Raw genomic sequence first — 14730 nt, forward strand, 5'->3', positions numbered from 1 at the left:
AGAAAAGGCATTTACTTCTGACCCCCTTGGTGCAGTAGAATAAGAAAATAACTTCAAACCTCAATTTTCTACTTTTACATAACAGTATTCTAAGTTCCCCCCCCCCCCAGTTCCTCTGCCTCCACCTGTTGCTGGTGCGAGGCGAAGCAGGTGGCGGGGCAGGGGTGGCACCATGCCATGCTACTTGCAAGCTTGGCCCCTGCCGTCCAACGTCATCCTCTAGCTCCGCCCCACCTGTGACGGCCCTGGCGAACAGGAAGAGTGGGGAGCCCGTCCCCAAGAGGCAGCCGGGACTCCTCTCCCCACCTCGCTCCTCCGCCTCCTGCTTGGACGGACAGCCTGGTGGATGCAGTGCTGGGCTTATCTGCAAAGCCCTAGAGTGTGCTAGCCAAGGGGCCGATAGGCTGTGGCTGCTGGCCGATACTGTCGGCCTTTGCACGCTCACCATCTCTTGTGCTAGCCACCCCCACCCCTGAGGGCTGACAATCTTAACTGGAACTTATTTTGGAGGTAGGGCTTATATTACAAGGGTCCTGAAAACTCATGCTAGGGCTTGTTTTCTGTTTGGATCTTATTTGAGGAAACATGGTATATATTAAAGAAAGCCTATGACTTCTTACAAAATATTTTAATAGATATACAAAGAAGATATACTTTTACAGCAGCCATATTTCAAATATAATCTTATATGATTTTTTTAAGTTATACTCATTGCCATTTTACTTTAAATGGAGAATTTGATTTTAAACTAGATTGTTTCTAAAAATTTTAATGTCATCCTCTCTGCTGCATATTTTCATCAGTACGTAACAAAAGGATTTCACATTCAGTTCCAAAATCTTATTGGAAAAAACCCTATACCCCTTTTTGTCTTCTTGCTGTTAATGTGCTCAATCTTAGCTGACCATTTGTGCAAAATTTCAACTCATAAATTCACCAATAAAAACTAATTTCCAGCATTTTGCTGTCAAAATCTATTTGTGAAACTTCTTCTTCTTCCGATTTTTCTTTCCTGCTGCGAGGGCCTCTTTCTCAGCAATTATGTCTTGATACTTCCTTTTATTGTACCTGAATAAGAGAAATATTTTTTGTGAAGAATGAATGCAACCAAACAAACACAGAATCCAACCCACACATCCTATATAAAAATATTGTTTTAAAAATTCATCAAGTTAAATTCCAACTCTGTGAAATTTAATCATGGCAATTAAATATAGCTACTAAGTGAGAGAGCTACTAAGCATCTAAAACCCAGAAGCATGAAAAAAAAATCAACTCATCTTTTAGTTAAGCTATTCGTGTACATGTAGTCCTTGACTTATGACCACAATTGTGAAATTTGTTAAGTGAGTTTTGTCCCATTATAGGACTTTTCTTGCCACATTTGTTAAGTGAATCACTGCAGTTGTTATATTAGTAACACAGTTGTTAAGTGAATCTGGCTTCCTTCCCCATTGACTTTGCTTCTCAGAAGGGTGCAAAAGGCGATTGCACGACCTTGGGACAAAGCAACAGTCATAAATGTTCAGTTAGTTCAGAATGCGGCTGTGCGGGTGTGGGTTTTATTATATATATTGTTTTTTAATTTGGCTATGTGGAATAAGTTTTTTAATTGATATTTTATTCTGTATTTATATGTACCTTTTTATTTGCCTGTGAACCGCCCTGAGTCCCTAGGGAGATAGGGCGGTATATAAATGCGAAAAATAAATAAATAATAAATAAATAAATAAATGTGAACCAGTGGTCAGGCATCCAAATGTAAATCACATGGCTGTGGGGGATGCTGCAATAGTCATAACTGCGAAAAATGATCGTAAGTCATTTTTTTCAGTGCCATTGTAACTCTGAACAGTCACTAAATGAACTGTTGTAACTCGAGGACAAGCTGTATGTTTCTTGGCTGACCCCCTTGGAAACAAGATACTGCATCAGACTCTTACTACAATCCAACAAGGTCATTGCAACTAATTATTAGCACAAGATTATCTACATGGCTAGAACACTGAGAGGTAATATTTGAGGGCATCTTCTGGTATGCTACTGAGAATATTACGTGTCTCAAGCTCATGGGTGGCAAGATCTGTTTGCTTTTAACTTAAGAGACATTTGCTAACAGTTATATACGAAATATATAATGAACAATATTGAAAAAGTATACAAATTAAAGGTCTCCAACTAATGAAAATCTCATAAAATTTAACCAAATAAGATGGAACCAAGGGCCCAATAGCCTAGAAAACCTCTTTGGAGAAGCTCCTGGTAGACAGGATGAGATGTTCACTGGGAGGCTGTCTCAAAGAAATGGTGCAGTTGCTGAAAAACTGGGCCTATCTAAGTCCTAGCTATGCAATCTCATCAAATTTCAATCATTGCCCCTCCTGTGTTGAACAAAGTTCATTCAGAAATAAGATCATCTCCCCATCTCTTATAAAAACTTAGCTTTTGGGGCTTGGATGTAATAATGGACCTGTCTAACATAGGGAATATGTATATGTGTGTTGGCATCAACTGTAGGTAGGCCATTTTGTATTTTTTTAAAATGTTCCTATTTTCAATCCAATTAATATATTAGGTTTAGGCACCACTGAGTCTTTTATGACTGGATTGAGTTGTTAAGCCTAGCAAGAAAATAAAATAAAGGGGTAATACAAGATTGTCTTCCTGTACTCTAAATTATTGCCATAAAACAAGAAGGCCTGTGATCCTTAACACCTGCATCATCTGAATGAGGAGAAAAGGATTTGTTTTGTTTTCTTGCATATGAGTGCACTTCTATTCTACTTTCTTTAAACAAAGACATTCAAAACAGCATATACAGTAACTATCAGGAAATAATAAAAACAATCCAGTAATCACAAAAGGCAGCAAATCATGTAAGAAGAAAAAATGGTCAATGTATTTCAAACGAAAGGGAAATCAAGGTCATCTAAAATTGAGAAGACAGGCAGACAATCATTGTGCTCCAGGAAGGCATTTTTTAATCTAAGTACTGCAATGGACACCCACACACACACAATCCGCCGCGGTGTGGCTCAGGCTGTAAGAAGCCTGTTATTAAACACAGCTGCCTGCAATTACTGCAGGTTCAAGCCCCACCAGGTCCAAGGTTGACTCAGCCTTCCATCCTTTATAAGGTAGGTAAAATGAGGACCCAGATTGTTGGGGGGGCAATAAGTTGACTTTGTAAATATACAAATAGAATGAGACTATTGCCTTACACACTGTAAGCCGCCCTGAGTCTTCGGAGAAGGGCGGGATATAAATGTAAACAAAAAAATAATAATAATAAAAAAATCTTATATAACCAAATCATGCATTTTAAGAGGCACTGCAACACATTACAGGCCCTTCCATATAGGATGAACTGCATCATATAGGATGGAGGAACTCATTCAGCTATACCTAACAGCAATGAAACACTTTATTTTACAACACCCAAATGACTACATTAAAGTGAAATTGTAAATACCGTCTAAACTCTGAATCTGCTAGAAGTTCATCCACAATCGTTTTCTTCCTCTCTTTCTTGGGAATACGAGCATGATAGAAATCTGCTGGAGAGTCCACAATAGTTCCAACCTGAAAAAGAAAATGCAAGATGAATTTGTTTTTATTTAAAGAGGTGATGGAAAATTATCTAAGGATAACATTTATTAATACTGAATTCGTTTGGAGCGCTCATCCTCGTCTTTTAGGGTACAGGTAGTTCTTGACTTACAACAGTTCATTTAGTGACCGTTCAAAGTTACAACGGCAGTGAAAAAAGTGACATGACTGTTGTTCAGTTACGACCCAAGGTCACATGATCAAAATTCAGGTGCTTGGCAACTGACTCATATTTATGACTGTTGCAGTGTCCCGGGGCAAAGTCAATGGGGAATCCAGATTCACTTAACAACTATGTTGCTAACTTGACAACTGCAATGATTCATTTAGCAACTGTGGCAAGAAAGGTTGCAAAAGGGCAAAATTCACGTAATATGTGTCTCACTTAGCCACATAAATTTTGGGCTCAACTGTGGTCGTAAGTCGAGGACTTCCTGTACAGAAACTTAAATTAGCCCTATTGATTGAAAACAATTTCAGCAATATGACACAACAACAAAAAAACTATTTTGAAAACAAAAAATGGGGTATGGAATCAAAATACAGTTTATAGAGAAAATCCAAAGGCCAGGAATTCCTCATTTACTGCTGAGAGGGGGGAAAACTCAACAAGAAAACAGAGAAACTATCATACTGTTCTGAAAAGAAATATTAACCATTATTTTAAGCAGGAGCACCCCATGTTGCCACGCTAAATATTACAATATCAAAAATACTGTACAAAGAGTATTTTGTACAAAGAACAGCAAAGTAATTAACATTCCAAGAAAATGTCTAGACAGAAATGAGCAGAGAACAAGCCAGTTCCAAGTAGTATTAGCTAAAGTAGTAGTTCATAAATCTAGCATACTTTTAAACATATTGACAATATTGTGTAAAAATAATAATATGCCTAAAACCTGGGGTCCATTCTACCTTTCTCTTGAGGTCCCCTGACCTGCCTCTTACAGTGTTTTGGAGTCTCCCAACTCCCTAGAACTTCTTTTCAGCAGGTACAAATGGAAAAACTGATAAATGAAAATCAACACCCTTACTTCTCTGCTGCATTAGTACTTCTCCATCAACTACAGAACAAGATGCAATCCATATGCTAACTTCAAAAAATGAAACACACACACAAGAAATTACTAAAGCAGCAGAGGCTGCACAGCAAATATAAGCTAGTAAGCAGATGAGAAGTTAAGACAAAATACAAAACAATGATACATTTTCCAAGCCCTTGTAAAGCATTTCCAAGAGATTTTTGTAGCAAAAGTAAAACACCAGCAAAATGTACGTTTTCAAGTATATATAACTTTGTAAGAAAAAAATAAGACAAGTTATTTTTATGTAGTTTGTTTGTAATTGCCACAAGTATTATTACTAATTTAAGCAGTAGTTAAAAATTGTAGTAATCGGTTAAAATTCTGTGGATTGCAAGCCTGGATTTCACAAAAACAACTTAATAATAAATGTGTTTATTTTTAGCAAGCCTGATATTTCTTTTGGTGTGAAATGAATAGTGAACATATTACATACACACACACCTTACATGCAAAGCATTAAACACCATCAACATTTTACCTGAAAATACTTGGGAGGAGCTTTCCTGTCGTTCTTTTTGTAGAACCGTTTAGGATCTATAGCGGCTCTCATCTGCAAAGCCTTAAGGTCATTTTTCAATTCCTCCGTCATTTCTGGAGCTTTCATACCAAACCAACCATCACCTGTTGTTTTTGCTCTGTCTTTCTATTTTTGGAAAAAAAGTTACAAACATTCTTTCAAAACTCATCAGGGTTATTCAATTCTTATGCTATAACCAATGGATCGAGACCAAATTTTATAATCCAGCATTGAAGAGGGCAATACCCCCTTCTCGCAATGTGAGCCTTCTAGCTTTATAGGATACTTTTCGAAGTATTTAAAGTATTTTTACCACTTTAAAACGTATGTACTTTAAGGAGCTGTTCCTGTCTAAATGGTCTTAAAGATTAATTTTACCAGGGAAACCCTGAGAGATCAGGACGACACGTTACAGGTAGTCCTCGACTTACAAGTTCATTTAGTGACCATTCAGTTACAATGGCACTGAAAAAAGTGACTGATCATTTTACACACTTATTGCAGCATCCCGTGGTCATGTGATCAAAATTTCGATGCTTGGCCATTGACTCGTATTTATGAGGGTTACAGTTGATCATGTGATTATGTTTTGTGACCTTCCCACAAGCAAAATCAATCAGCAATAACAACACTGTGACTAACTTAATAAATGCAGTGATTCACTTAACTGTGGCAAGAAAGGTTGTAAAATGGGGCAAAATTCACTTAACAAAAGTTTTGCTTAGCAACAGAAATTTTGGGCTCAATTGTGGTCATAAGCTGAGGACTATCTGTAATTTGGAGTCAAGAAGGGATATTGTCACATATTATAGCCAAATGTATTTACAAAGGGGACCTTTTTATTTTCTTCAACAGCTTTTCTGCAAGCAAGTTCCTGTTAGAGAAGCAACTACATAGGGAGAAGGAACTCTTTGTCTGGATTACTGTAATGCATTCTACATGGGGCTGCCCTTGAAGACCAACCTGGAAAGCTACAGCTGGTCCATAATGTGGCAAGCACATTTATTTCTATTATATTTCACTTTCATTCCAAAAGGCCACAAAGCATAGGAGACCACATGTTATCGTCCCATTTTATAACTATTGATGAAGCTAGTAAAAAGTGAGGAGTAAGCCAGTAGATATGCACCCTTGCAGATAACTTTTTAAATGCAGACTTTAAATATGGCATTAACTGGGTGTCAGATTAACAGAGTTGGAACAGACCTTGTAGGTCTTCTAATCCAACCCCCCTGCCCAAGCAGGAGACTTTACACCACAATGGCATTTCACTTACCTTAAGTTGCTTCTTTAACTGACGGATTGATTCTCTTAAAGGTGGTACACATTCCTTTTTCTCAAAATCAGGAGTTATAATACTCTTCTGCAAAAGCTGCCAAGAGATATCTGATTAAGCTAGGCCACAATTACAAGTATAATGCAAACAGGACTCTAAAGGCCTTTGGAAAACATGAGTTAATAAAATGACCCAACGCTCAATTTGTTCTGGAAAAGCTGCTTGCAAGCTGAGATTTTCAAGACACTCTTACTAGGAAATACTTAGATGACTGCCTGGCAAACTTAGTTAATGAGGAGCGCAGGAATAGCCACTCGTGTACTGACGTGTCAATAAAGCAGCACAAACTAAACCTGATGTGAAGAGTGTTTCTAAGTATGGACAACTGTACTTGATTCCTAAAAATGCTCAAAGAATATTAGAAAATATAGATTAGAGAACAGGTTAAGTAATGATGTAATCATTTTGAAGGGGTGGCTGTATAAGGAAGTTTGGGACTACTAAGAATTTACTCATGGCTTAGTATCTTGAGTACCATCAGCATTTGCCTTTTCTGACTAGATTTGACCCACCTTAAGCATCTGTTAATAGTGCTACTTCCAGGAAGTGAGGGAGACCAAGGTCTGCAGCCCTTAGAGGCATGGCCATCCTGCAGCCCATGGGCCACACGCAGCCCTGGACAGCTAGTAATGCTGCTCCAATAAAGGAAGCTTGTTATCTATAGACATCACTTTTATTATGTTTTTCATATGCAGCCCAAGACAATTCCTCTTCGCTCATTGTGGCCCAACAAAGACTAAAGATTGGACACCCATTGTTTAGAGGCAAGATTAGTGCCTTCATTAAGGGTCTTTCAGAAATGAATAAAATATGAATTATCCCAGAGAACTTTGGATTCAACATGAAGTTGTACTGTGCTATTTTAATTTAATTGATATTATTTAATATTAATATTTCATTTATTTATTAAATTGATATGCTGCCCCTCTCACTAATAAGGTGACTCTGAGTGGCTGACAAACAGTAAGATTTAACTTAATATTAAATTTAACTTACTGGGACCAACTTTTTTGTTGCATTCTGTAGTTGATGTGAACCACTAAGTGTCACAAGGTATAAATTAAATGTAGGTATATAAATTATTATTTTTTAAATCATATAAATGTGCTGAATTGTGGCCAAAAGAAAAACTTCTTACAAAAGATCCTACAAAATGTTTGCTTTTTAAATAGTTCAGGTATTTATAATGCTGCTAGAATGACATTTAGGATTTACTACTAATTCTAGTTTTCAATTTAATTGCTATCTTTTGGCAATTACCTCATCTGTTTTTTTCTCTTTCAGCGGTGGAACATCATGGGACCCAGGTTTCTGCTTTCCGGAGTCAAAATTAATATATAAACCTCCAAACTCTTTAATGTTTAATCCAGGATCAATACTGCTTGAAAATGACACTCTAGAAGAGAAAGAACTGATTATCTAAAAATACTGATATATAATCCAATCAACATATACCATGTTTCCCCTAAAATAAGACAGGGTCTTATTTTCTTTTGACCCCCAAAATATGGCCTTGGCCTTACTATCTGGGGGGGGGAGGAGGTGTGTCCTATTATTTTTGAGGTGCAGGAGGCCCCTAAACATTGACCTGCTGCAGGAGGACTGGTGCCAGAGTGCCGACCAGCTGCTTTGCTGGTGCCGCTCAGACCCCTGCCTCCAGCAATCATGGCAGCTTTTAATTTGCTTCCCGTGTAAACAGCACAAGGTGAGGAGGCAAGGCGAGGTGAGGCGAGGCACAGGGGCTGGCCGAACGATGGGGGAACATTCCCCACGTCTACTTGCCATTCACACGGAAGGGCCTTGCAGAGGCCGCAAACCCTAGCTTGCATGCCCTTTCTCTTAGTGGTGGCCGCAAACAAACTCTTGCCAACCCTAGCCCTGTCAACCTGGGGAGAGGAATACTGGCGCTGGAGCTCCGAGCAGTGGCCAGTGCTGGCTGTCTGCACAGCCATGAAGCGGGATCTGTGTGGCCGGTTCTTGCCCGCAGCATTGCCAGCGAGGATCAGGTCACAGCTGCTGCTGCCCGAGAACAGCAGGCCAGATTCGGTGAGCCGGACATATTGCTGCCACTCAGAAGAAAGAGAGGAGGCGCTGCGAGAGAGACCATTTTTGACATCCTTCTCCTCCTGGGCGGCAGCAGCGTGTTCAGCTCCCCAAATCAGGCTTGCTGATCTCAGCCGACCAGGGGGAGCAGCAGGTGGGAAGGGGTGGGGAGGTGGAGAAGCAAGATGCATCGAACGAGATGGGGAATAACCCAAAGGTGAAATAAAAAGGTATGCCTTCCCCACATCGGGCTGTGGCTACATGAAAAAGTTTTTCCCTTGTTTGCTTGATAAATAATTTTACTGGCTAGAACCTGCTGGATTTTTATGTCAGCTGTCTGTTTTTACTCGCTGCAATAAATTCCAGCACTTGGTGGGCTCAGAAACTCAAACACATAGCAGCTTCCTAAAACATTCAGGTTTTTTATTTTCATTTTTAGCTCACCACTTAAGTTGGGGTTTGTATACAGGAGATGGGAATGGTGTATTACAATGAAGTACTTTGGATTGCGTGTCGCTTCTCCGCCGTGTCTTACCTGACTTCCAGCTCCTGCTATGGCTGGAAAGGGAGGGGAGAAGAGACAGCAAGGGAGCCCTGTCCCACTCCATGTGTCTCGCTTCTCCGCCTCCCCACCCGCCACTCCCCCTCACCGGCCGAGATCGGCAAGTCTGATTCGGGAAGCTGAACACACTGCTGCAGCCCAAGAGGAGAAGAATGTCAGAAATGGGCTCTCTCACAGCGCCTCTCTTTCTTCTTGTCCCGAGTGCCAGTGGTGCGTCCGGCTCACCGAATCTGGCCTGCTGATCTCGGGCGGCAGCGGCTGACCCGATCTTCGCCGGGAATGCTGTGGGCAAGAACTGACCACACCGATCCTGCTTCATGGCTGCACAGACAGCCCACACCGGCCACTGCTCAGAGCTCCAGCGCCAGTACCCCTCCCCCCCTGGTCGACAGGGCTAAGCAGCCGCCACTAAGAGAAGGGGCGTGCGAGCATGTTCCCCAACCATTCCCCCCCTGCACCTCACCTCCTCACCTCATGCTGTTTGCATGGCAGCTGTGCATGCATCTAAATATGGGGGGCTTATTTTCGGGGGCAGGGGCTTATTATAGTGCATGCACTTGAAAGCCCAGTTGGGTTTATTATCGGGACATGTCTTATTTTCAGGGAAACATTGTATTTGTCTATCATGAGCACATTAGAGAAAATACTTTTAATTAAACACTGACAAATTTCAAAACTGGGTACTTATGTTTACATATCCACTAGCTCCTTTACAGGTGAATTAAACATGTAAAAAAACCTCTTTAACTTTTTTCTATCCAATGACTATTATATACCACACCAAACTGAAGCCAACAAATCACAAATAAAGCTTTGTCCCATGCCACATGGTAAAGCAGAATGCGGTTTGTTTGGATTTGGGTTTGGTATGTTGCAATCCTGCCCATGGTTTGTAAGCAGAGTTTAAATTCAACATGTAATATGAAGCCAGCCAATAAGCCTTATTAGAAATGTGATTAAATGACCTTTAATTTAGTATGAATTTTCACACTATCTTATCAAACACTTTATCTTATTCTTTGCCAAATTCATAATCAATTGGCAAATGGCTCTTAGAAGTTAGAGAAACACTTCTAAAACCTTGGGCGACCAACTTGCCTGTTTGTGTTAGGAACTTAGATTTTCAGGACCCAGAGGTTTTGTATCCACTATACCTTAGCACAAAACCTAGCCACTCCAACCAAGCCATTTACTAAGCATATAAAGTTCCTTCAAAGAACTTACAATCCTGTGTTTGCATTTAATTCATCTTCATCCTCATCCATGAACTCTTCTTCACTTTCTTCCACCTCTGATGAATCTTCACTTTGTTTTTCCTCAAAATAATAATCTTTGTGAGAATCTAAGCCAGGAGTTTTATCAATGACAAACACCTCTTGATTATTTGACTGGTTTTCTCTCAAGGGGCTTTCACTACTTTCTTCAACAGTGGCTATTTCACTGTTTTTCAGTTTTTCTAAGTTATTATTTTCAGCTTCCTCACTTGTGAGAAGAGACACAAAAAGGTCTTTATTATCCTTGCCTTTGGTTGCACATGAAGAGGATTCAGCAATTACCTCTTGTAGGCTTCCATCACTATCTATGCTTGAAACTGAAGGTCTGCAGTCATCCGTGTTAACAATCGGTGATGTAATCGTTTTGTTGGTGGGGCTACCTACTTCAGAAATGTCATCACTATCTATTATTTCTTCTCTTGTATGTAAACAGGTCTGTTTAACATTTTCGGGTGTTAAGCTCTTGTTTTCATTCGCTGTTGCTTTTCCTGAGGACTCATTAGATTGTTCAAGGTTTTCTAGATCACATGGGGATCTTCTTGAATTCTGCGAAGGCAATTGATTTTCAGATTCTTGCATGGGTTTTTCTGAAGATTGATCATGCATTTCTTCTGGACTGTGAATTATTTCAATTATATCAGCTGCTGTTTGTTTTGAAGCAGAATGTTCCAATTCATCATCATTGTTCTTTAGTATCTCTTGCTTAGGCAAGTTTTTATTATCTTCCCTTGTTACTTCCTCATTACTGCTTGAGAAAAACTGTTCCAGATCATTGCTGGCAACAGATTCAGGAAGACACTTCGTTTTACTGGGGCTAAGGTGGTCTTTTATCCAATTTGAAGAAAGAGAAGATGCTTCTTTGGCATTTAAATCAGAAACGGTAGATTCTTCCGAATCAGAGATTACTACTGTTTCAGATGTAATTATACAATCGGGTGTTTCCGTGTCCTCTCCTAATGCATTGCTTTTTCTTTCAGTCTGGGATATTGATTCTGCTTGCAATTTCAGTTGCATACTCCTGGTCATTCGTTTAAATGGGCTGGACTTTTCAAAAGAAATACCCGAGCACCACGATTCAGCATCAGAAACTTCATCTTGAACCTCACGCACTGGTGACACATTACCCTTGACCTGTTGGCGTCTAGACTTTCTCACAGTTTTTGAGGTCCTTGTTCCTGATACAACAGAAGAACATGACTCTGCTTCAGAAATATCATCCTGGTCTTGACAATTACTACTTTCATGTGTAACATTTTTTTTGCTCGGCCTGTTTTTAGCTGAAGTCTCTGGGGTACAAGGAATTACAATTTGCCGCCTTCTGGTTATTCGTATAAATAATGGTGTCTGAAGACCAGACATAGAAGAACAGGTTGATTCTGCTTCTGAAACATCTCCATCGACTTGAGATACTGCCAGGGGCTCAGCTTTACTTTTACTCAAGACTGTACATGCTTCTGAAGGCTCTTCTGCATCCAATTTTGTTTCAGAAGCTTTCATTTCTTCATTCTGAAATTCTGACATGACTTGTATATGGGAAATCCTTCTTGTTCTGCTTCTAGTTATCCTCACAGATGGGCTATTTTCCACTGGAGTCTGCTGTAAGAATGAAAAGAATGTCAAGTTAACAAGCAACAATAAAATAAAATAAAATACATAAATAAATCCATGCTCCATGAGAAACTCACAAATTCTGAACTATTAATAATCTATTGTCGTTAAGGAACAGAGTTATGCCTGCCATCACAAAGCTGATTTTCTGTGTGTCAGCTTCTCTACGAACAGTACTAGTTTCTGACATACTTGCTTTGTAGATTTTATACTTGTTGGTCAGAAAACATTAAGTCGAGGTTAACACTTTTTTATTAATAACTATTTTTCCTACTTCACAGCTATGAGAGATGCCCTGTGCCCAGAATAGCTTATGGGGTATGGTCCAGCAGGAGTTGCCATGGACAAGGGAAAGTGAATTTGGTTTGCTACTCAATTTTCCAAACATAATCTAAGCATTTCATTTGCTATTCTGCATTTCTTGCCAAAAGAGGATAGAGAGAATATTCCTCTATCTCCCCTAACACTTGCAGCAGATTATTAAATCACAACCTTGTGCTGAAGAAAAAGTTACTTAGCGAAGAAAATAATAATTCATTTGCTGAGGAAGAAAAATAAGGAAAAATTTAAAAAAAAGAAATGTGTCACTTAATGTTATATCCCAAGCCAACTGCCTCCCACCCAGAATTTTAAGAGGGGAACTTTTACTAATCCAATTTTTGCAATGAGAAAAATGCCCAATGATTAGTCTATCTACCTAGTTCTGAAATGAATGGATAAATAACCATGTCTGCTATCGGCTCTGATAAAGTGATTTATCACAGAAGGATAGATAGGTGAGACGTGAGGCAGTTAACTATTGTACTGGTGAACACATGCAGTATGATAGAAAAACATTGCAGAACCCCTGTGCCCTCTGAATTTTACCAGTGTAGTTTCTAAGAAAGAGAACCTGTGAACAAAACAAGAGGGAGAGAAAACAGATGATCAATCAGTCCTCTTATTCAAATAAATCATCACAAAGTAAGTTAATTAAAAGTAAATAAAAATATGACAAACCTATACACAGATTTTGCAGCTGAGGGGAGAAAGGCAGACAGAAAGGAATAAAGGGAAAAAAAACTTGTTTAGGCTTCTTGGCAAAACATTATTATATAATCTATATATAGACATTTTGAGTGGGTATCAGAATTTCATTTTTAAGGTGTGCCAATGTTTTCACAGAAAAAAAATAACCATAAAGATTATCGTATCTAATAAACATTGTTAAATGGAGGGAAGAATATTATTCCACATTTCTTTCAGGTGTGCTTTAACATTCCCACAGAAACAACAACTGTCATTGTTGACAGGATGATTTCCAGACAAAATTCTAATTGGAAAAATGTTAATAGCAATAGTGCAGAGGAGTCCAATGCACTGCTCCGTAGATCTGACTGCTTCGTCCACGACGCAGACAAGGTCACAGTCCCACCGCGATTATATTCCAAAAGGAACAAAGGCACTTATTCTTATTAAGGATTAGGATTAAGACCTCTAGAATTTCCACCAGGTCAGTAAACGGTGCCCACAATGCTGTCGCCCCACCTTTTTGGCCAAACAAAACCAAAAACCACCGTCACAAACCGAGGCGGTGCATTCCGAAGCTTGCCCCAGCCCTCCTCTTTCCTCACCCGACGTAAATGTTCACTCTCAGCATTTGCGTCCCCTGTCAATGCAGCAACGCACCCCGGTCCCCGAGCGCCCCAAAACCTCCCCGGCTGGTCGACGCCTTCAGCTCCAATTTGGCTCTTTTAACACCACGCGACCCAAATGCACCACAGGCGCGGCACGCGCCCCCGAACGGCGAGAACGTTCGGGAATGGAATGACCGAGCGCGTTCCGAGTTCCAAGCGCGTGCGCGGGCCGAACCCGACGGAGATGTGCTCGGTGGGGGGGGGGGTTCTCTAGCTCTCTTATTTTTTTTTTCTCCTCTCACCTCCGCAGCTGGACATTCCGCCTTCGATTCGCTCAGCCGCGTTACCCGCCTGGTGGCCACCATCTTTCCCGCGTGTGCAAAAGGAAGCGATTGTTCCTGGGTTCGCTCCCAGGTGGCTTTGCCACTCCGAAAGAGGTCCGTGCGAGAAACTTCCTGCCCTGCCTCCGCCCAGTTCTTGGCACGGACGGCTGGAAGCTATTGGTGGATGGAAAACTGTTCACAAAGGCGCGAAGCCGGGATGGAGTCGGGGTGGTGGTGGTAAAAAAGTCCACCTTAGTCTCAAGTCAGTATAGCTGTACTGCAACTAGGCGTTATTAGCGATTAAAAGAATGCAGGGAAGCGTCACGATTCTTTTTATTTCGGGGGGGACGCTCACTTCAGCCCAAGGCTAGCATTTTATATGTGGAGAGCAGCACTACTCTGGATTACAATCCCTATCGCCTTCACCAGTTGAACTGCTGCTCGTTCTGGATGATGCATTCAGAGTCATTCAGAGGGAAATGGGTTTGGGAATACTGGAATCGCCGGCAAACCTTTCCGTTTCCACGATAAAATGGCAACGGAGGTGCCCGTCAAATTAAACATAATTTTACCTATATCTGAACATGGAAGGAAAACTTTTTTAGGAGATGGAAAGGCACTGCTTCCCAAAGTTTCTCCTTCTTTACCCCAAATCGCTTATCAGAAAGTCCTTTTTTACCCAATGTAAGTAAAACAAGTCAGTTTAAATGTCCCCGTTGTGATTGGGCAAGGGGTTATCTACAGAAAAACCACTTAT

General features: G+C 40.3%; 1 protein-coding gene across 2 annotated transcripts; it reads right to left on the minus strand.

Annotated features, from left to right (window-relative positions):
• Window positions 1-609: 609 nt before the first annotated feature.
• On the minus strand, window positions 610-14079 carry DNTTIP2 (deoxynucleotidyltransferase terminal interacting protein 2). 2 transcript variants are annotated; one of them, XM_058177432.1, is made up of 7 exons: window positions 13953-14079; window positions 10377-12022; window positions 7808-7943; window positions 6488-6583; window positions 5173-5337; window positions 3473-3582; window positions 610-1068 (listed from the first exon to the last, which is right to left on the minus strand). In XM_058177432.1, exons 1-7 carry the CDS (start codon window positions 14013-14015, stop codon window positions 975-977), a joined length of 2310 nt encoding a protein of 769 aa, XP_058033415.1. In that variant the 5' UTR covers window positions 14016-14079; the 3' UTR covers window positions 610-974. The 2 variants fall into 2 exon arrangements, with proteins under 2 accessions (XP_058033415.1, XP_058033416.1); XM_058177433.1 differs by having other exon boundaries at window positions 10377-12019; window positions 13953-14067.
• Between the last annotated feature and the right edge of the window lie 651 nt (window positions 14080-14730).

Source organism: Ahaetulla prasina, chromosome 3, assembly GCF_028640845.1.
Source record: "Ahaetulla prasina isolate Xishuangbanna chromosome 3, ASM2864084v1, whole genome shotgun sequence".
Lineage (NCBI taxonomy): Eukaryota > Metazoa > Chordata > Lepidosauria > Squamata > Colubridae > Ahaetulla > Ahaetulla prasina.

Bases quoted from the DNA above. Each gene is read 5' to 3' on its own strand.
- DNTTIP2 (XM_058177432.1), bottom strand. From the start codon at position 14,015: ATGGTGGCCACCAGGCGGGTAACGCGGCTGAGCGAATCGAAGGCGGAA. The intron at 3,583-5,172 runs GTAAAATGTTGA...TTTCTTTTTCAG, and splicing joins CTCCTCCCAAGTATTTTCAG to GTTGGAACTATTGTGGACTC. The intron at 1,069-3,472 runs GTATTTACAATT...TCTCTTATTCAG, and splicing joins GCAGATTCAGAGTTTAGACG to GTACAATAAAAGGAAGTATC.